At 43.7% G+C, this 22,908-nt stretch overlaps 1 protein-coding gene across 1 annotated transcript in view; it reads right to left on the bottom strand.

Moving 5' to 3' along the window:
- SLC9A9 (solute carrier family 9 member A9) overlaps positions 1-22,908 on the bottom strand; it is a 2,902,095-nt gene that overhangs the window by 1,318,346 nt on the left and 1,560,841 nt on the right. Inside the window, exon 10 of the mRNA XM_085633573.1 lies at positions 7,358-7,471. Coding sequence (XP_085489699.1) covers positions 7,358-7,471 — 114 coding nt within the window. The remainder of the gene's footprint in view (positions 1-7,357; positions 7,472-22,908) is intronic.

Here is a 22,908-nt window from a genome sequence, read left to right as displayed (position 1 = left end):
TAAAAATTGCGCACTATTGGTATTATACTCTGGCACGTGTCGCCAAGTGGAGGCCTCGCAGCAGCGATCTTTGTTGGCGCAAATGCGGTCAGGTGGGCACACTGTCCTACATTCTATGGCACTGCCCCAAGATACAGGCATTCTGGGACTCTATATTGCCCTTAGTGGACCACATATTCCAGACAGAACTTCCCGGATTCCCCAGCTACATCCTGTTGGGACTTCCTAACCCTCTCACATACCCTCTCCGCTCCTGTAGGGGTAGGGTGATCACTCTAGCGCTGGGGGCAGCTAAGCAGGCTCTTCTGGCAAAATGGGGCACGGAAGATATCCCAACTAAACTAGACTGGCTGCACAGATTATGGGAGGTGGTAGGGATGGAAAGGATCACTGCGGGGGATCAATCGCACGTCGCCTAAATTTGATAAGACCTGGGGGTCCACTGTGGCATACCTATCCTCCGAGTTCATCGAGCTTACTTGACCTCTGTATTTAAGGGTCATGCGATTACCCGCGACTCCCCCCGCGGACCCACCCCTCCCTTCGAAGGAAACTCAGCCCTAGATCCCTACCAGGTCATACCTTAAGCTGTGGGTGGATTCCTGTCTCTCCTCTCTCCTGCTGATCTCATTCTCAGCTGTGCTTTACTCTACTCTTCTTTGACTCTCTCTTTTTTTTTTTTTGCAATAACAAAACTTGAAATTGATTACAAGGTTCCCCGCTGGCCAGTGGTTGTAGGTGGGTGTAATGTTATTGTTTACAGCATATTCAATAAAATGATTTAAACCATAAATTAGCTAATGCAATGAGGTTTAATATCAATCTGGTAAAATAAAATAAACTATTTGCAGCAAGTGAAGTCTTTGCCAACTATTTTTTGTGATAACTAATGTTAAATACACTTCTTTGCATATTGCTTGGGATACATTTGAGCTGGCTGCCAGACACTTCATAATTAACTGCGTCTCAAATAAAAGAGAACTGCTGAAAGAGAATCTTGAGATATATTTTTAAAATATTTTTAAAATTAGAATATTTTTATTTTATAACTAATACTACAGTTGCACTTGGTGATGTTGTAAAGACCAACATTGATTTGATAAGAAATTTACTAAGCGTGGATGCGGATATCTGTTTGAGCCAATGCCAGATAATATGGAGATCAGACCAAGTCTGATACAATGTTTGCTTATCTTTTAAAGAAAATGAAGTAACATTCACAAATTAACTATATTGAATGATGGAAATAGTTTTTTTTTTAATATTGAAATTTTAAAGTGCTTTGTTAAATTTTATAAACTTCTATGGTCTTAAAGTGGTTCTCTATGAATGAGAAATTAAAATAATTTTCTCATCAATTCCAAAGGTTTTATCTGATAACTTGCATATGTTGTTATTAGAAAGATATACCTATAGATTCAATTGCTAAGGGCATCGTTTTTCTAAAAAAATGAGACATCTCCAAGACCTATCAGGTATTCTATCTACTTTCTGATACAGTTCTCCAACCTGCTTTTCCCCAAATTATTTATTTATACAGCCATATTTTTTTAATGAAAAAGTTGCATGTGATTAATTCGAAAACATGACTGTGACCCTGCGTTATATAAAAATTACAAGCAAATCCCATTTATTAATTTAGATAGTAAAATATTTGCCAAACTACTGGCACCAAGATTAGATACTTACTTATCTAATTTCACTGATCTCAAACAGTCTGGATATATTAATGGACAATTCATTTCAGATAGTACTATATCATTTATGAATGCATTAAGTAATGCTTTTAAGATCAAGCCTCCAATAGCAGTGATAAATCTAGATAAGAAAAAGTATTCCATCATGTTGGATTGGATTTTATGTTGAGAGATTTAAAATGGCATGGATTTGGAACCAAATGTATTAACATGATATAATTACTATGCAAACCTTGTGCGGTTTTTATTGTTGTTAATGCTGTGAGCTCTTCTTATTTTCCCATTGCCAGAGGGACTAACAAGGGAGTCTTTTATCACCTTTGTTGTTTGTTTTATCACCTTTGTTGGTTGTTTGTTTTTTCATTTGTCACGATGTCCCGTCCCTGGACCAGGAGGAAGAGGGATGTGGTGATCAATTTCCTCCTTACGTTTCCCCTGTGTTTTGCTTACAGTCACTCATGGGATCTATGGAAGAGGATGACGGCAGTCCCTTTAACTCCCTGCGTTTCCAGGACACCGCGCCGTTTCACGTGACCATGTCACATGCTCAAATGAGCTATGTGGCAACCGTCGAGGCAGACTTTTTTCCAGGGTTTGAAACAGCTGAGCATGTGACCCGGGAGTTGGTGGATGACGAGGGAACAAACCGGACACCTTGGAAGTAAGGAAGATGCGACTCCATCAAGCCGGTTGCTGAGTCCCCAGAGGAGAATGGAGGAAAAACGCCACAAGAGCAGCCAACGCCTGGGGCCGAAAAGTGAAGGAAAGGGAGCCGAACCCTATTCAGCACTGTCAGCAAGCCAGTTGTGCTCCTGGAGTAGCGTGGCTACCCGAGGTACGCAGCCATATCTGTGGGTGGTTTGCGAAGGGGGAGCCTAGCGAGGACGGATCCTTAATCAGGGCAGGGGAGGGCTAAGGAACCCCACGTAAGCTATCCCTGCCTGAGTGATTTTCGCGTTAGAGCGCAGCGATTGGCACCCAGTGGTGGTACGATGTGGTGGTGTCTTTCCCTCACTCCTCTCCCTTTTGTCACAATAAGCAGAAGTTGAACATAGTCCCTAAAACAAGTATTTCTTTCTTTTCGTTTTCATGCGCCATAACGGTGTTGATCTTTTGAACGGGGACGGAGTCAAGTCCACAGCCTTCCTCTGATTGAAAGATGGAAGAAGAACCAGAGAACCTCCTTGTGTGTCTTTAAAGGAACAGTGAATAAATACCTTTCTTTTGCACCGCATATTCTCTCTGCCTCTCATTGCCCATTCCCATCGCTGGAATCTTTTCGCACAAAAGTAAGACAAAATGCTAATGATAATAAATTCTGAGCCAAAGGTATATTTGATGTTTAATTTGGAATACCTACGCATATGTTTTCAAATTCAGATAGAGAATCTATTAAATTAACCATTGAAAGCATTAAAACAAAAAGTGAACTCATTGGTTGAAAATGCCCCTCCTCCTCATATTTATCCTGGCGGGGCAGAATGAATGTAAAAAGATGATGCTGGTCTCTATTATCAATAATCAATTATCTATGCTTCCAGTTGACTAACCCAAGATTTTCTTTAAAAGAATAGGTGGCATTCTTGCTAAGTTTATTAGATAATAAAAATAAAGGGGTGCGGTTGATTTTCCCCATTTTTATGCTTACAATGTATCTTTCTGTTCAGGCAATGGCAATTTGCTGGCTAAAACTATTTGTTTGAATACAGAAAATGCTCTCATACCTCCCTTTTCCTTTAATTCTTTGTATGTCATAAAAACCTAATTCTGGTGTATTCATATTTTCAATACTACTCGTCATCTTTTGAGGCCAATTTTATTATGATGCCTCTGAAAGAAAATAATTTTTCAATTCAACCATTTGGTATAATGGTAAAGATGTGACTAACAATAAGGTTTTCACCTAAATACATTCAGATTGAAGGGAATGTGATAAATTAGTCAGGTTGTTAAAGATGATACAATTTGTTCTTTCACTTGACTTCAAGATAGGTTTATCCTATCAGAATAATTTTGTAGCCGATATACAATATTAGTTTAATCTTTTAATGCATCATTAAGTTATTAGATGTTCATGTGGATAGTGAGGACACTAAGGCCCACATTTTTCAAGGTTTTGCGTCACCCTTGAGACACAAGGTCAATGCAAAACCTAAATGAGATTTGCCATGCCAGGCCACCCTGCATGGCTTGATAAATCTAGAGTAACGCAAGGCACAGCAAATCACTGCCTTGGGTCACTCTGCGGCAGGGAGGCGTGGCATGGTTGGAGCTTGGGTGCTCCCATGCATCCACTCATGCATTCCAACATATTCCCAGATTTACCAACACTGATACACATGGGAATGCATCAGAATTGTACGCCTCCCCACCAGAGCAGAGACACAATGAGGTGAAATATCTTTATTTGGGCTCATTGTTTCCTCTTTCTAGGTGTGCTGCATTGTGCAGCACATGTAGAAATGCCTCTGAGGATTGTTTAGTGCAGGAAGGTGTCCCTTCCTGCACAAAAACAACCCTACCTAATACGCAGGCATGCTTACACCACAGTGCAAGGGTACTTGTGTCTGCACTAGGCAGCAGTTTGTGCGCCAGTGCAGGCAGAGGGCAGGAATGTGGCGTATGATGTTAAATACAGTTCACCCTGACCTCTACCTTTCACATAGCGCAGCAAGGTGGCTTGCTCCATTGCTTTTAATAGCTATGTGCCTAGTTTTGTATTTATTTTTTTTTTTTTAAAAATTTATTTTTAATAATCGTGAATAACAAATGTAAATTTGCACGTTTCACAGTAACATTATACATTGCAATCAAATTCCAAAAATCCAATGACTTCGTCAGAGTGACTAATCATCAATTAATACCACAGTGGTGATTACCTTATTACCAGTATTCTCACCCATTTCCACTTGCCTCTTCTTCAGATGTTTCCCCAGACTGTGCCCTGGGAGGCTCACAGATGTACCCCCTAAATTTATTCTACCCTCCCCATATTTTAGTACATTTGTTCGGAAACCTTCGGTTAGTATACACTGATTTTTCAATCATCATAACACCATCCATGTCATTACACCAAGCTGCAATCGTCGGTACTTCCTCCGAACTCCATTAGTTTTGTATTTTTAATGAATATACTGAAATCCCCAAAGCCATACTATACATAGACATTTTCAAATGATTTACACAGATAGAATTTAAAAAAATTAGAACACTATGGAAAAATTAATATTACTGGGTCAGACTTGGAAGAGTCTAAAATGTTTTCTATATCACGTGCTACCAACACCACTCAAACACTGTTTACAGGATATTGGATAGGATATTGACACCTAGCATTTTGCAGGAAGTGAAGAAACACATTTTGGAAATGCTGTTATCTGACTGCTCCTTGATACATACCATTTTCCAGTGTAATCCTGTTAAATTCTGATCGACAGGTTGGTAAAAAAATATGTAAACATTTTTGTAGAAATGTTTTTTATCATTTTCAAATATATTTTGGGGTAGTTTGTTAAAAGTGTAGCTTTGAGGGTTAAAGGCGAATCAGCAGCTTCAACCCGCCAGTCTACCTTTTATTAGTGACTGTTCAGAGTGCAAGCGTGAATCACTCTGAACAGATATAGGGCTCACTGTCCCCTTCCACACTTGACACCCCCAGTTAAAGGGGCGCCATGACACAGAGTGGTACAGTGCATACAATGTAGCCATGTATGTGTACAAGGGTTCTCATATTCAAATCCATCCATAACAGGAAACAGTAACATTATTCAATAAGAGAGTGTCAACTCCCAAAAGACAGAACTATGGCAACAAACTAAATGCATAAAATAAGTACTTGGACAATAGTGAGCGGAGGGATAGACAACTCCTTGGATAATTGACAATTGTAAAGTAAGCACCAGGAAGAAGGTCTACAACTGTTTCCTCCCAGTAACAACCCCAATAACATACTTTCTTGAATCCAGGAACACCCAAGCAGCTTAGATATGGAACGCATAAGATATGTTCTAGGGTGAGCTAAACTCCAGATTAAAGTGCCACAAACCAAGCAGAATCCTGCTGCACAAATCAGTGATGTACTGGAGAATCACTGACACTGCTGCTAGTGTCGAAAGAGGGTGATGATGTTAAACATTCACCACATGGACAGACGGAACTGTGAACAAAATTAATTAGTGGAACGCTTGAGAAGACTAACAGCACACTATCAATGAATGTACCTGTTTGATACACCTAGGAAACTTTTATTGCATAAGCCCAATCACGGCTACTAAAATGATGTGCAGTAAACGCCTCAGAAGATCTATGAGTTACTCCACTCATAGTCTGTAGTTCGCAATCAGTGCCTGATATACGTTAGTGTTTTGTCGATTTTAGCGTATCCCTCCCCTACTATTGCGCCGAAGTGATGAATTTCCCCACCAATTATACTAAAGAAATGAAGTTGCTATTTCTGAGTGTGCCCTCAAACGATCTCAATCGGTCTTGTGAAGGATTTCCATCCGCCGACCTTCGTACAATGGGTTATTGTTGCATGCCGTGGGCAAGGTGCAGCGAGGTTGGGTTCAGGTGCTGTCTCCAGCTCATTTACATGTTGTGGGACAGCATTAGCCATTGATACTTCATGCATCTGCATTATCCTGGGGTTTAGTATCATCATCTCCTTAATCTCTAAATGCAGAAGTAGGTATATGCTCGCAGTCCTTGCACAATGCCCCATGGCTCAAGTTCTTCTGGGAGTTTTTGTAGCTTGCAGGGACTTGTCTGCTTATTTTTCTCATGGGATTACTTGGACTAAAATGACCAGGATGGAAACTGCTCATGGCACGGGGACCTTGAGCCTTCCATTTCAGGACTTGTCACTTGGATACCTTTGACAATTGACTACAAGTATGAATATAGAACTCTCAACGCTAGCATGATACAGTTGCATTACCAGATTCGCAACCAGACGTTGCATGGTGTAGATGAGGCATGTTATTATAACCTACAAAGGCTCGCCCTCGCATTTGTTTTTTTTCGTGTCAAATATTTACTTTGAGAATAATATCAATAGATTATTTCAGGGGCAACATTTTGAGGGCTAAATCTTTTTCTTATATCTCAAAATCCTGCTGGAAATTATTTTTTTCAAATTATCTTTTCATTTTAAAGTGTTAAGAGTAACCCTATGTCTCCCCCAACCGTAACATTCTGCTGTTTTTTCCCATAAGTCCAACACTCACTTTTACAGGAACTATATACTTAACCCTAGCCCTAACTTCAGCCCTAATGCAGAGCTAACCCTGAACTTAACATCACTCCAACCATTATTTTAATGTAAATCCTAACAATAAAGTGTTACTTTTCCCTAACCCATAACTGTAAACCCTACAACTAAAACAGTCACATTCCCCATGGTATGACTTCATAAAAAAACTCTGAGGTCAGAGGTCATGTGATGTCACTTTCACTACCCCTGCACATTTGGTGAATCGATATCCATATTCATCTCATTTTCTGAATGTAATATTTTGCTATGCAAACAAACCCTATGCGCCAACCTGCTTCTGTTCCCTTATTTCCATAGATACATAGGCTTGTAGCATCAACAATAGAACCGTTTTGTAGAGGAAAAATGGAACAAGAAAGACTTCTAAATAACATTAATAAAAGGATACAAAACCACCACAAATGAAGAGAGCGTTGAAGATGTGGTTTTGGAATGTAAATAGTGCAAGTCCCATGTAGGCGAAGATGAAGTTCTCTGCCAAGAAGTTCATGAACTCAAAAAGCTGAAACGAAGCAAACACAAAGCTTAAATTCCAGTATATTTCATATAATGGTTAGCACATGAATTCCTTCATAATATATTCAAAATAAATTATTTTATTGAAACCACAAATACCGAAACAGTGTTTTTGCGTTTCTGGTTCTCATTGTGAAATGGATAGCAGTGGCATGATTTGTTTTTTCCACATAAAAATTCAAGAAAAATAATGAAAGTACTTACTTTAACAGAGTAGAATAAGGACTTAGAGTCAGAGAAACTCTCTGGGACAACATGGTTATTTACATCAACATTAACAAACATTGGCAAAAGGACTTGTTATTTTATAGGTTAAACTGCTTTTTCATAGGTTATGTTTGTGTATGGCTGAATCAGTAGGTGACAATGAGAATGTGTAAATGGTTCAGTGGATGCATGACTGAATAAAAGTCTGAATGCGTCTGTGACTGAGCTCATAGATGATAGGTGAAGGAGTATATGTATGGATGGGTTAGTACAAGGATGAATGGTTGAAGATGTGAGTGCAGGGATGGGTGGGCTGATTAATGTGACAGTGTGAGAATGGATCCATGGATGTGGGACTGCATGGAAAACTACAGACATGTTACATCGGCAGTAGTAATAATATAATAAATTGCCAAGAATTACTAATACAGTAAACTAACAGAAATAAAACCAGTGCAATCAGTACACAAGGGTCAAATACCCTTGTGCCTGTAATTTCCACAGTATACTAAGATTTACCACTATTATGCCAAAGCAATCATTATACCAGTAGCCATTTGCTCACTCACCCAGTCGACATAACCAAGGAATTTGCAAAGGTTATACACATACATAGGATTTCAACCACAGCCCTTTTCAGGTCGAGCCTAGCGCAGCGCGCATGCGTTGCTCTGTGAGGCTTCTTGTAACTGCTCTGTGTGGGTCTGACTCCCCCCACGCATTGGGATGGCTTTTGCGTGTGTCTTTCAATAATGAAAGCACGCAAATGGCTAAAGGTGGGCGTGCAGGGTGGCAGCTGCATGCCACGTGGGTCAGGTTACTTAGTCTACTTGTTTTTCCTTTCAGTCACTCGGCTTCGAGCTCCGTTGCGTGCAGTATGTTCTTAGAGACCCTGCATTCCCACTCTGCCTAATGCTGGGAGAATTAGCCCCCCCCCAAAAAAAACATTCTTAGCACCCCCTCCCACCATGCAGAGAGAGGAGTAGTGAGGCGTTATCCAGTCCTTCCATTGTTGGTATCTGGGCGCCCCTCCCTTTTCTCACTATTCCCTGTGCTCCGGAGAAAGCCTCTTCCCAGGGGAAGTTGTGGGAACTGCAAAGAGGGTCATTGTAAGAGGTGTGAAGGAAGGGGGGGGCTGGTCTTTGGGCAGAGGCATTCCACGCTCGCTCCACAATTAACCGCTCACTTCCCTAACCCCTGAGGACATGTGACCTAGCATCGGGCCCAAATACACAGCTCTGCTGAGACACCTCAGTCCTCACACTAATACATCACCCATACCGTTACAGTACTGAGACTCGCATACAGCTCTCCAATGCTCTTCAGTCCTGATCGGCCGACTCAGGATATTGCAGTAACGGGGCATGGGCACACCTCTGCTAGTACACCGCATTTGACCAACAGAAGCTGCTATTCCTGGACTCTCACAGTTAATAACCACACAGCATGAGCTCAATGGCTGTAGGGGGCAGAGGGGACGGGTTAAATCAATTTATTTTATTGGTCACAAGTTTTTTATGCCAATCTGATAGTGGGAGGGAGGTGATGTAGAAAATGTAAAAGCCTGGCTGCGGGCAGATTAGCAGGGCTCTATTGCTGAGAATGGGTGTCAGGGGCCCTAATGCAAAGAAAGGAACTAGGCCCCTTCGCCCATGTGGATATGAAAGCACTGCTTTAATCGCAGTGTTTGGGCCTCTCACGCCCATGCGCCCCGGTGCCACTGCAACTGATGTACTATAGATAGGTACAATGTGTATAAGAACTTAATAGATATTCATCAGATTGGACTATATCTCAGCTCTCAAAGCCCGTATCCCAAGTTGCGTCCTGAGAAAGGTTGATTTAGGGCAGATTTTTTTCAACAAGGGACAAATTCCAAGACATAGAATTGTTTTTCTTCTTTGCAGCTTAATTCTGACGTGCTATGCGCCGCAAAGCGAATCAATGCCTCTTCAGGCGTAGTAAGCGCTATGTAAATACAATTTAGAATTTCTGCCAATGATAATGAGCTTTCCTGCAAAGCGGGAAGGGGTGTTCATATGAAAGGTTTTGTGAGTGGTATTGCCATCTTGTAGCTGCCGGGGCTTTCAGTGCTACCTTTTTTAGAGATTTCCGAATATTAAAAAATGTTCTCATTTTTAGCTGGCGAGGTAAGCCTGGAAGCGAAATACAGTCTAGCGTGACCACATGATGTCCCATATTTACAGAAACAGGCCCTTTTTTCGTAGGCTGTCTGGCAAATTTTTGTAAATAAGCTACACATCCTAGTTTTCAAAGAGGGTCGACGGAGTATGGAGTGAGAGGAGTCTTTATGTGTGCCGGTGCAGAGCGGCATAGCAAGCCTCTCGAGGACACAATGCAAGGGGCTGATAGAAAACCATGTTATTCTGAAATTTGTAGGGGTGCATCATAATCACTGTTAGTCCGCACCCATATATTTAGTGGGAATGTATGAACGTGTGGCTTAGAAATGTAATGCTAAAATCAGCATATAATAGTGTGAATAGAAATGTAATCATGTCATTTATGAAGCTAAAATGTAGTGTTTAATCGAAAATGTATTTTAGACAACGCATGATGAACTGGTTCCCGTATAATGTGATGCATTAGGTTTAAATGTGCACCATATAAAAGTCTGCATGTGTAGTTTTGCTTACTCATATATGAAGTGTAATGACATCAATGCTTATAGTGTGATTCTAGAAATGTGTGTTTAAATGTGTAAAGGGCTGATCGCATATACGCCTAAAAGAAAGGCCTGTTTGTTTCTTATGTTAGCTAAATGTTGTAGGCCGAAAATGGTTTCACTTGGTAAAGGCTTTGGGTTTCAGAGATGTTAGAAGGTCTCAGAGAAGTGGAAAGTTTCTCGTTCTCATGTTTCTGTTGCAGGTGCAAGGACACCTAGCTCGTTAGTGAAACTAACCCTTTGTTTCAGGAGTTAGGATGGCATGAGAAGCCAACATGGGAGTATACTGGAATGCAGGGATGATACTTTCGGCAGAGAAGGTGCCTGGGACCCAAGGCCAAGCTAACCGTCGTTGGATGGGATACAAGTTTCAGTGGAAAAGTACTGGAAGAAGACCTGGCTGGAGAGGTTTGACGGAGGGCATGTTCTACGTTTTTGGGATTTTTAATTAGGGACAGTGCCCCGTGGGTTAAGCAGTTGAAGTTTAGATGGGATGCTAGAAGGAGCATCTTAGAACAAGCTCTCGACAAAGTGAGTGAACTTCTAAGGATGTCTTCACTTCTGACACCTATTATCCTCTTGCCTGGGGAAATGCGAAGTAGGGATGTCACCTTAGAGATAGAGTAGGGATAGACTAACTGATTTTCTTTTTAGGTTAATGACTTCTAATATAGAGATTGGAACGGTTATTACCTGTCTAATGCTTCTGGAACTGACTATTCTTCTTATTCTGAGTCGGATGAGACTCCTGCGTAGAATTTTCTTTGCACTAGTGCCCATTAATTTTCCTAACCTCGTGCTGAGGTGCTTGTATGTGCAATTATTTTTGGCTTTGTAATAAATCCCTAAATTAAGAGATTTGGAGTAAGTGGTCCTTTAGAGTTCAAATTTGATTTGTTTGGTTATGTGTTAAAAATTGGATTTCCTCCCTTCTACACTATTTAGCAGATAAAAAGATCCTGGTGACCTGAGAGGATTCTTTGTGATGGTAAGACAGATAAGAATCTGGCTTTATCAGTTGGCAGCAGAGTAGGATGGTTATCTCTGATAGTGAGGGGAGATCTAGATTAAGATAAGAGATTACAGAGGCCTACAGAATTCGAGTGATGGTGACCCATTGGATGGTGAGCGGCAGACAACGTCAGCTGATGGAAACTGATGGAGATTACCGGTGCGTCGGAAAGCAGCAGTTCGTGGTAGAGTGAGTATGAATACGGCAATGTGTTTTGTAGATTGCGGTGTTGATTTGATTGTGTGATGTCTTGCGGAGCTGGAATGAGAGTTGAGTGATTGTGGGATCACGCTATGAGCACACGCAGCCTGGGGATTCTTAGGCTCGATGAGTAGTCTGAGAAGTTGTGGTTTAGAAGACACCCAAGGTAGAATTTGTTGACCATTGAAAGGGAGAGTCATGAGACGTCATCGATTACCCAGACCGAAATAGGTGGAGCGAATGTGTGAGTAACCGACGCTGGTCGTGAGTTGCTGTATGTAGAACTTTGAGCGTTTGAAACCTATCAGTTGAGGCGATTGCCCGGTCGTTTCGCTGACAGACAGTTGCCAGGTTTGAGGTCGACAATTTCGAGAGACTGTCATAGGCAGTCAGAGAAGTGATTGTCCGGTCGTTTCGTGGACAGATAATTACTTCAGAGTGTGAATGGGACGAATGCAAGAGTGGGAAGAGAATTGTGAAGGAGGGGAACTGCTGCAAGCGGAGTAAGTGTGACGTCAGAAGGTGTCGCGCTGCGATAGGTCGGTTGGTGTAAATCGCGCTGCTATTGGTGGATTGACATCAGGAAGTGAATGAAAATATTGTGCACGATCAAAATTTTGCTCATCATGAAATGTTTTAAGGTTTTCCCAGAATTGTGTAGAGGTGACAGACATGTGGTTACTCGTGGGGGAGAAGAAGCCCCTCCCGAGGATACTCCAGCACATTATATGGCAACGAATGTGGGATTGCATACTATAATTTGGCTTGAAAATTGGCATAAGATGACTCACGGAGAGGGAGAACTGATTTTCCCCGGAAAAACTGACTGATTTGGCTAAGAAAAACGAGGTAGATCTGTCTAAGACGAAGTCGTTGCAAGGGAGCCATAGGTTGCAGTATAGCGATCAAGAATTGGAAGAAAAGAGGGTCATAGGAATAAGGACACACATCAGAGACCTAGTTGTAGGGATGCGCGCATGGATTATGCTTGACAAATGGGAAGAAAGGTGGTCTAAGAAAAAGAGTTCCAAAAGGACTGTAGTAGAGACGCCGCCTCCAGGTGGAGGGATGCTAGGCGTAGGGAATTACCCTTTACGAGAGGTACAAAATGGAGGGTACATGCATGTGCCTTGGATTAGGGATTATTTGGCTGCATGATTTTCCTCAGCTGAGGGATAAGCCTGTAGAATGGTACAAGCAGGTTGATCGCTTTGTCAAAATCTCGAAAGTGTTGTGGATTGATTTGAACACACTGTATGACATTGTACTTCCAGGGGATTTATGGTCTGCATGCAAGGTTGCTGTTGAATGGGCGACTTCGGAACCAGAAAGGGATCCGGTCACGAATGGTCCGTCACCCATAGTTATGAAAAAGTATGAACAAGTGATTCCATGGTTAAAATTGAAGATCTCGCCTCAAGATATTGATTGGGTTAAGATAGATTGGACTGTTCAAGAACCAAAAAAGACGGTGCATGAGTATTACGAACGCCTTTTGCAAGCCCTCAAACAGTATAGTGGATTAGATGCTTTAGAGTCTGAGGACATGGGACAGTTCATTTCAAAATTTGTTTTGGGACTGAGGCCAGAGGTTAGCCTCATAATACAGCAACATTTGATCTGTTGGCAAAACAAGCCGGTGGATAAATCTTGCGGTATGCCCGATACTGCAGTGACGAGATAGATTTGAAACACAGGAAATTGTCCAAATGCAAACGGCTCAAGTTGAGCCTAGCGGAGGGATGTTGGCAAAGAGACAGGGAAATAACCCAGGAGGAACTCAGAACGTGCAAGGTCAGGGAAGGGCAAAATCTGTTGATCCCAAGACAGGAATGGACGGGGCGACATTGAAGAAGACCACTGCGTGTCATCTTTGTCACCAGATTGGACATTGGAAGCGCGAGTGTCCTTTGAACCCAATTAACCAAGTGCAGCAGGAGGTAGAGGTAGTACAGGCACCTATACCTGAAGCGATCACTACAGTGACTAGACCAAGGTCAATGAAAGGGGGGATGTTCAATCCACAGGTGCAAGTTCCCCAGCCACCGAGGGTTCAGCAGGGAACTCAGACTTACCAACAGATGCCTTTGTTTGAAGGGTATGATGAGTACAGCCCAGAACCATTAGCATGACGGTGCCTGAGGGGGGAGGAAGACTGCACACTTTGAGCAGTCTTAAGGTAGACCAGAGGGGACCGTTTGTGGAAGCAGATGTTGATGGTCACCCTACCACCTTTTTGGTTGACACCGGTGCTACCCGTTCTACTGTAAGATCATCAGTAGTCCCTAACCTACCCCTCTCGGGACAATCGATCCAAGTTGTTGGAGTAGCAAACAAGAAAATGACTTGTCCGTTAACAGAGCCGATTCCTGTGAGAATAGGAACCTTCCGAGATTGACATCAGTTTGTGGTGTGTGACTTGAGTCCAGTCTTTTTATTGAGATGAGATTTGCTGTGCAAGTTAAATTGTACCATCTATTGTACACCTAAGGGAGTTGAAGTACAGACAAGGGATGACGATGCGACCTTTAAGGTTGCCAATCAGCACTTGTGTATAGAAATGTACCCAGCGCTGACAGTGGAAGAGCTTCCACTTGATCTGAGAGATTCTGTGTCACACGAGGTGTGGGACTTCACCGGAGAAGAGATTGGGTTGATCAAAGGTGTAGAACCAGTGAAGATTCAGTTCAAACAGAATGTAGAATTCTCTAGGACGCCTCAGTACAATTTGTCACCCGAGACTATTGCAGGGATCAAACCTGTAATCAAGTCCATTATCAAGCAGGGAATTCTGAAATGGATTATGGGTAGCCCATGTAATTCACCTATCATGGGACTACAGAAACCTAGCGGGAAATTCGGAATCGTGCAAGACCTGCGGAAGGTTAACATGATAGTTGTTCCATGTTGTCCAGTGGTACCGAATCCATCTGTGATACTGTTTCAGATTCCATGTGTTTACGGTGATTGATCTGTGTCAAGCATTCTTCTCGATACCACTCCATGAGGAAAGCCAATTTCTTTTTGCTTCCCGATTGGAGAATCGTGTGTTAACGTAGTGTCGTACCCCTCAAGGGTATACATAGCGTGTTAATCTGTTGTTTGTGAGGTGCTGTGTTTTGGTCCTCGTCATTAACAACTCAACAGAATGTGGTACATAAACTGTCAGTGGGTGCCCCATCACAATACTCTCACATCTTTCAATACTGACACCTGTTGCAGCAACGGATTTGAAACATCCGGACAACGCAGAAGCTACTGGATCTAAAGTAGCTGAAAAGTAGGCAACTGGTCTACGGACACCTCCATGACTCTGAGTCAGAACTGACAATACACAACCATCTCTCTCACAACAGAACAACGAGAAAGCCTTGTTGTAACCAGGCATTCCCAAAGCCGGGGCACGACACATAGCCTCTCTCAGCTTTAAGAACGACCTCAAACAATCGTTGTCCCATGGTACCGTGTCACTCACATCCTTGTGCGTCAGCCGCTGTAAAGGCTTTGCCTCGAAAGAGAAGTTGGGAATCCATTGGCGACAGTAACCAACCATCCCCAGGAACATTCTGACCTCTCTCTGTGTGGTAGGCACAGGCATGTTCATAATTGCCGTGTACGGTCGAGTCGTACCCCCACCCGTGTATGTACGGTGCGCTGGGGGTTCGCACCATACATACACGGGTGGGGGTACGACTCGACCGTACACGGGTGTACATACACGGGGGGTATGACACGTACAGTTCGACACGTACACGGGTGTACATACACGGGTGGGGGTACGACTCAACCGTACACGGGTGTACATACACGGGGGTACGACACGTACAATTCGACACGTACACGGGTGTACATACACGGGGGGGTACGACACGTACAGTTCGACACGTACACGGGTGTACATACACGGGGGTATGACACGTACAGTTCGACACGTACACGGGTGTACATACACGGGGGATACGACACGTACAGTTCGACACGTACACGGGTGTACATACACGGGGGGTACGACTCGAACGAACGGGGCTGGGGGGGGGGTCGACTCGACCGTACGGGGCTGGGGGGGGTCGACTCGAACATACGGGGGCTGGGGGGGGTTCGGCGCGTACATACGGGGGCGGGGGGGGTCGGCGCGTACATACGGGGGCTGGGGGGGGTCGGCGCGTACATACGGGGGCTGGGGGGGGTCGGCGCGTACATACGGGGGCTGGGGGGGGTCGGCGCGTACATACAGGGGCTGGGGGGGTTCGGCGCGTACATACGGGGGCTGGGGGGGGTTCAGCACATACATACGGGGGCTGGGGGGGGTCGGCGTGTACATACAGGGGCTGGGGGGGTTCGGCGCGTACATACGGGGGCTGGGGGGGTCGGCGCGTACATAAGGGGGCTGGGGGGGGGTCAGCGCGTACATACGGGGGCTGGGGGGGGTACGGCGCGTACCGGGCACCTGTTTGGACGTCTCCATGGTTGCTATGGGAGTTCGGTGCGGACGGGCTTTTTACCATACGGTTGTAATATCGGACGCCCGGGACGGATCGTACTTGCACGGTCGGACTTCGCTTTTCACGTTTGTACGGTAAATCGTCCGAGGACGTGTCGGACACTTTTTCCGACCCGAGGACATGTGGGGAATTATTCCCAATGCGATTCGTATGGACTTTTTCCCATGCGAATCGTACTTGCCAGTTTGTACGGCACTTGTACGATTCGTACGGTAAAAAGACCGGATACGAGTCGTACGGGAATTTTTTTTACCGGATCGTGATCGGCACCAAAGTGTCTCCAAACAAATTGCAGTACTGTTTGAGCGAAGTACAGTATTTGGGTCACCGAATTGAGAAGGGTAAAAGGAAGGTGTCACCAGATCGCATTGAGGCAATTATGAACATGCCTGCGCCTACCACACAGAGAGAGGTCAGAATGTTCCTGGGGATGGTTGGCTACTGTCGCCAATGGATTCCCAACTTCTCTTTCGAGGCAAAGCCTTTACAGCGGCTGACGCACAAGGATGTGAGTGATACGGTACCATGGGACAACGATTGTTTGAGGTCGTTCTTAAAGCTGAGAGAGGCTATGTGTCGTGCCCCGGCTTTGGGAATGCCTGGTTACAACAAGGCTTTCTCGTTGTTCTGTTGTGAGAGAGTTGGTTGTGTATTGTCAGTTCTGACTCAGAGTCATGGAGGTGTCCGTAGACCAGTTGCCTACTTTTCAGCTACTTTAGATCCAGTAGCTTCTGCGTTGCCCGGATGTTTCAAATCCGTTGCCGCAACAGGTGTCAGTATTGAAAGATGTGAGAGTATTGTGATGGGGCACCCACTGACAGTTTATGTACCACATTCTGTTGAGTTGTTAATGACGAGGACCAAAACACAGCACCTCACAAACAACAGATTAACACGCTATGAGCAAGTTATACTTGCCGCAGAGAATGTGACTCTGAGAAGGTGCTCTGTTTTGAATCCTGCGTCATTGATGCCTATTCCAAGTGCAGATGATGAAGATTGTGAGGACCATGATTGTCTCGATGTGACTGAACTATGCACCAAACCAAGATCGGACATTGTCGATGAACCACTCCCAGATCCTGATGAAATTTTATTTGTGGATGGTTCATGCTTAAGAGACAATGTTGGTCGACTAAGAGCAGCGTTTGCTGTATGTACCATCACCGGAGTTGTTGAAGCTGCTTGTCTAGAGGGAGTACACTCCGCACAGGTAGCTAAAATCATTGCCTTGACTTGAGCCTGTTTGGCTGCTGATCAGATTCGGATAACGATCTACACTGACAGTCAGTACGGGTTTGGTGTGGTTTATGACTTCGGGCAGTTATGGCCACAGAGGGGTTTCATGACATCTTCAGGTTCGCCCATCAGAAATGGGGAATATGTGAGACAGTTGTTAGAGGCATTACAGTGTCCCAAGGAAATTGCAGTTGTCAAATGTTCAGCTCATGGGAGGGGGACTGATTTTGTTTCTTTGGGTAATAACTACGCAGACAAAGTTACCCGCTTCTTTGCAGAACAAGGATGTATATTTACAGGAGGTTACACTGGAGAGAGCCAAGAATGAACTGAGCTCAGCATTTATTTATTTTATTTATTTATGGGTTTTATATAGCGCCTGAATCACCCCATACGGGGTGTCTCTGCGCTTAGGACAGCCGAATGACCAGCATGATGTTAGCCATGGCAGACATTTGGAAGGAACTAAAACGATTGCAAGATGAGGTTACCGAACAGGAACAAGATGGCTGGATAGGTTCAGGATGTGTGAAGGGAGATGTGGATGTCAAGACTGATACATGGTGCAGTACATTTTGGCAGAGATGCAATGGTGCGAGTGTTTAGGCAGACATGGTACAATCCGAAGTTTCGTGCGGTTGCTGAAGCTGTATGCCAGAGGTGTATTATGTGCCAACAGATGAATGCAGGAAAGAAGACTGTGGTTACTTTGAGTCACATTGGGAGGTCAGGAGGACCTTTCAATAGGATGTAGTTGGATTTCATTGAGATGCCAAAATGTAATGGGTTGAGGTACATTTTAGTTGTGGTGTGTGTTTTCTCAAGATGGGTGGAGGCTTACCTAACACGTAGATGTGACACTCTCACTGTAGCTAAACTGTTGTTGAGGGAGCTTATCCCGAGGTTCATTTTTCCAACCACTTTGGAATCAGATAGAGGCACACATTTCCACAGCGAAATCATGAAGCTGCTTTGTGCTGCATTGAATGTGGATCAGAGGTTACATTGCAGCTACCGACCAAAGGCTTCTGTGATTGTGGAGCAAGTTAATGGAACTTTGATAGCACGGATGGCAAAAGTGTGTACATCGACGTCCCTGAAATGGCCTGATGCATTGCCTTTGGTCCTTATGAGTCTTCAAAGTGTTCCGGACAGGAGAATTGGGTTGTCCGCTCATGCAATTTTGATGGGGAGGGCGATGCGATTTCCAGCAATACCGGCTACTGCTCTAATTAACATCACTGATGACTTGATTCTCAATTACTGCAAAGGACTGGCTGATGTGGTCCATTCTGTGTCTCAACAGGTGCAAGCAGCAACTGTTCCAGCCTCCAGAAGAAGAAGTTTGGCCTGTGAGTCAGAGGCGGCTGAACCTGAGGTTGGCACCTGAAAGAGATCTTTCCCCAGTTTCTGAAACATCTGAATCCGAACAGAGTGACGAAGATCAAGCTCGGGGAGGCCTGAGAAGGTCCAGGAGAGCAAGAGTGCCGTGTCAGAGATAAGCCACACCAGAGTGGACGTACGTTGTGGCTGATGCCAGGAGTGGTGAGTTCGGGGAGGTTAAGGTTCGTGACTGTGGTTAGCAAGATCCCGAATGTGAAAATCAACATGGGATTGGTGGTCCCAGGTCTGGAAATCGAAGGAGAACTGACCTTAACGGTTCCGAATCCCCCACTTCAGAGTAAAGTCAGCGAACTGATACTGCAAAGATTGATCTTTCCAACGTTTGGGTTTGAGGCACCGACTCATGAAGTGATCATTCTTCGTCTTGAACTTTTGCAACATGTTTTAGAGATTCTGGGAGCTGATCTTATTTTGGACTGAAAGTGAAGTTTGTTGTAAATAAAAAGTCTATAAAGAAGATAACCTAGACCTGAGTGGAAGAAGAATAAACTTAGGGACTTTCCGCTAGGGAAGTCTTTTGTGGACTGTGTAAATAAGGAACTGAAATTGCAAAGGGGATTTTCAGCTTCTGGGAGTATTGTTTGAACTGGTTAACAAGCGACGTTTGGAGGAGAAAAGAGACTCCTAATTGTTTGCTGCTGAAACCAAGAACTTTTGCGAACTTCACGAGATCATGGATGCTGGAGATACCCATTGTAGGTCCAAATTAGTAGTAGGTACACTTGTAGGTGGAGTGATAGTTTCTATAATCATAGTAGTTGTAGTTTCATATATTGTTCCACATGAGCAGGGAGTGGAGGTACAGGGAACACCTACACATACCACTCCTAGCCAAAAGGAGGTCACCATAGGAGCTGAAAGAGCTTTACTAATTGAAGAGAGTCGTAGATTTCACATAGATTTGTCAGAAGGTGATTTTAAGCTTAATGCGTATGCAAGGCTGCTAAATGAGTACATAGATGCGATGAATGCTAAGGACTGCTATGTGTGTGTGCAGTTACCAGCTTCAGTGGACGGGGGTATTAGATACCATCATCTTCCACTGACGTACAGGATTTCATGTAGTTTATTGCTTAGTATATTTTATGAAAGAGGTCAATTTGACTATTTCTTTTCCAATTACGATGAAGTGCTTCCTGAAGTTCCAGCTTACCAGCACCTGAACAAGTATGACTATTACAAGTCAGAGGACAGGCTATGGAAGTACTTCATACTGTCTTTGGAACTGGATATGGCTTATGCTCATCGGCATAACCTGACCTGTTCATTATCAGATGTAGAGAAGAAGTTTGTAGATCAGGTAGAAGGTAGATATAGAAAACTAACACAGACACGAGACACAGGAGACAGTCCAGTAGATTGGACTGAAGAAGAAAGATCTCACAGAGCTAGAGGAAGCTATGGTCCAATAGCATTAGACAAGGAGCATAGAGGAAAGTTGTGTGTGAGACGTTATCAGACCTATTATGAAAAGGTTCCGGTGGGACAGAGTATATGTGATCATATTTTCACTATGGAAGATTCTGCTAAGAACTTTTTGCAAGGCTCTGTATAAGTGATTCCAACTGTGTATTATGTGTGTAGAAAGAATGCTTATGTTAGGTTGCCTGCGAATTGGTATGGTACGTGCTATTTGGGAATTATTTTCCCAAAGATTTATCATGCAGAAGATTTGGAGCTTTTAGAAGGTGGACAGCATCCGAGAGTGAGGAGAGCTGAGAGTGCAGGAGCAGTGATTGGAGATGTTTTTGGAGCAATGATACAGAGTTTGGGATTGGTTTTGAATGATGCGAAGATCAGACGATTGGCGAATGTGGTTGATGAGTTGTCGATGAATACAGCAAAGTCACTGTTACTTGTGGATGGAGATATGTTGTCGATAAGGACGATGGTTTTGCAGAACCGCCTTGCTTTAGATGTTTTATTAGCAAAAGAGGGCGGAGTCTGTAAATTACTGAAGGTCCAGGAATGTTGTACGTATTTTCCAGACAACAGCAAGGATCTGGAGAAATATATAAGCAACCTTACTACGATCAATGATGAGATAGAGGATATGACTGAAGAGGGTGTTTGGGAAAAAGTTGGTAAAGGATTTAGCCAAGTGGGAAGTTGGTTTGCCAATTTGGGGAAAGGGTTCCTTGGCATTGTATTAAGACCCCTCATAATTGTTGTGGTTTGTGTAGTTTGCTTGTGGGGTTTTGTCAGAGCCTATAAGTGGTATAAAGGAAACAGAGTTGAGAGAGCTCTTAGAGCGAGTGAAATGCGAATGGCCAGACTGCAGGACAGTCAATATCAGAATCTTAAGAATATGGAGAGACTCCAACGGGGGAGGATGGCAACAAGTACTGTTTAGGTCGGTTCTTTCTCCAAGGGAATTGTGAAATGGTGTGATGACACTAGTCATCAAAAGGGGGAACTGATAGAGCGCCATGTCATTCTGAAATTTGTAGGGGTGCATCATAATCACTGTTAGTCCACACCCATATATTTAGTGGGATTGTATTAACATGTGTCTTAGAAATGTAATGCTAAAATCAGCATATAATAGTGTGAATAGATATGTAATCTTATTTTAATTATTTTTTTTTTAAAGGTTTTATATAGCGCTGGCTAGACCCGGAGGTATCAGAGCGCTTTACATGAGTATCAGATCATAATTGCAGGTTACATCGTTACAAAGGTTACACAGTTATTAGAGCCTGGCAACATAGTGACAAGTAAGGTCGAGACAAACAAAAAGGACATATACGTAAGGGAGAAAGCAGGCAAGCGGAGAGATTCAGGGGAGGGGGAGTGAGAACAGGGGAAGTAGAAAGAGAATGGAGGCGGGAAAGAGGAGGGGAGGGTGAGAGACACAGCATGGAAAGAGGAGGGGGAGGGTGACGGGGACACAAACCGGTAGACGAATCAGAGCTGCATCCAAAGTCCAGTAAGCTGTGATCCCAGGGGAAGTGGTATCATTTCCCCATCTCTGTTGCGAGAGGCTCCCTATACGCAGTGGACTCTCTCTGAGGGATCTATGAGACTCCAAGGCCTACGTACTGGATCCTTCCCCAAAAAGGGGAGAGGGAGTGCTTTGGCAAGGGGTGCCATACCATACCTCAACTGTGAGTGGCTCCCTAGGCGCTGTGGACTCTCTCAGCGGGTTCGCTGAGACTCCAGAGTATAAATATTGGATCTTTCCCCAACAAGGTGAGAAGGAGTGCTTATTCAAAATCATGTCATTTATGAAGCTAAAATGTAGTGTTTCATCGAAAATGTATTTTAGACAACGTATAATGAACTGGTTCCCGTATAATGTGATGCATTCGATTTAAACATGCACCATATAAAAGTCTGCATGTGTAGTTTTGCTTACTCATTTATGAAGTGTAATGACATCAATGCTTATAGTGTGAGTCTAGGAATGTGTGTTTAAATGTGGAAAGGCCTGATCGCATATACACCTAAAAGAAAGGCCTATTTGTTTCTTATGTTAGCTAAATGTTGTAGGCCGAAAATGGTTTCACTTGGTAAAGGCTTTGGGTTTCAGAGATGTTAGAAGGTCTCAGAGAAGTGGAAAGTTTCTCGTTCCCATGTTTCTGTTGCAGGTGCAAGGACACCTAGCTCGATAGTGAAACTAACCCTTTGTTTCAGGAGTTAGGATGGCATGAGAAGCCAACATGGGAGTATATTGGAATGCAGGGATGATACTTTCGGCGGAGAAGGTGCCTGGGACCCAAGGCCAAGCTAACCGTCATTGGAAGGGATACAAGTTTCAGTGGAAAAGTACTGGAAGAAGACCTGGCTAGAGAGGTGTGACGGAGGGCGTGTTCTACGTTTTCGGGATTTTGAATTAGGGACAGTGCCCCGTGGGTTGAGCAGTTGAAGTTTAGCTGGGAAGCTAGAAGGAGCATCTTAGAACGAGCTCTCGACAAAGTGAGTAAACTTCTAAGGAAGTCTTCACTTCTGACACCTTTTATCCTCTTGCCTGGGGAAATGCTAAGTAGGGATGTCACCTTTGAGATAGAGTAGGGATAGACTAACTGATTTTCTTTTTAGGTTAATGACTTCTAATATAGAGATTGGAGTGGTTATTGCCTGTCTAATGCTTCTGGAACTGACTATTCTTCTTATTCTGAGTCGGATGAGACTCCTGCGTAAAATTTTCTTTGTACTAGTGCCCATTTATT

Source organism: Triturus cristatus, chromosome 11 (assembly GCF_964204655.1).
Source record: "Triturus cristatus chromosome 11, aTriCri1.1, whole genome shotgun sequence".
Classification (NCBI taxonomy): Eukaryota; Metazoa; Chordata; class Amphibia; order Caudata; family Salamandridae; genus Triturus; species Triturus cristatus.
The sequence above is the reverse complement of the archived record's forward strand: the minus strand, read 5'-3'. Positions and strand labels throughout refer to the sequence as shown.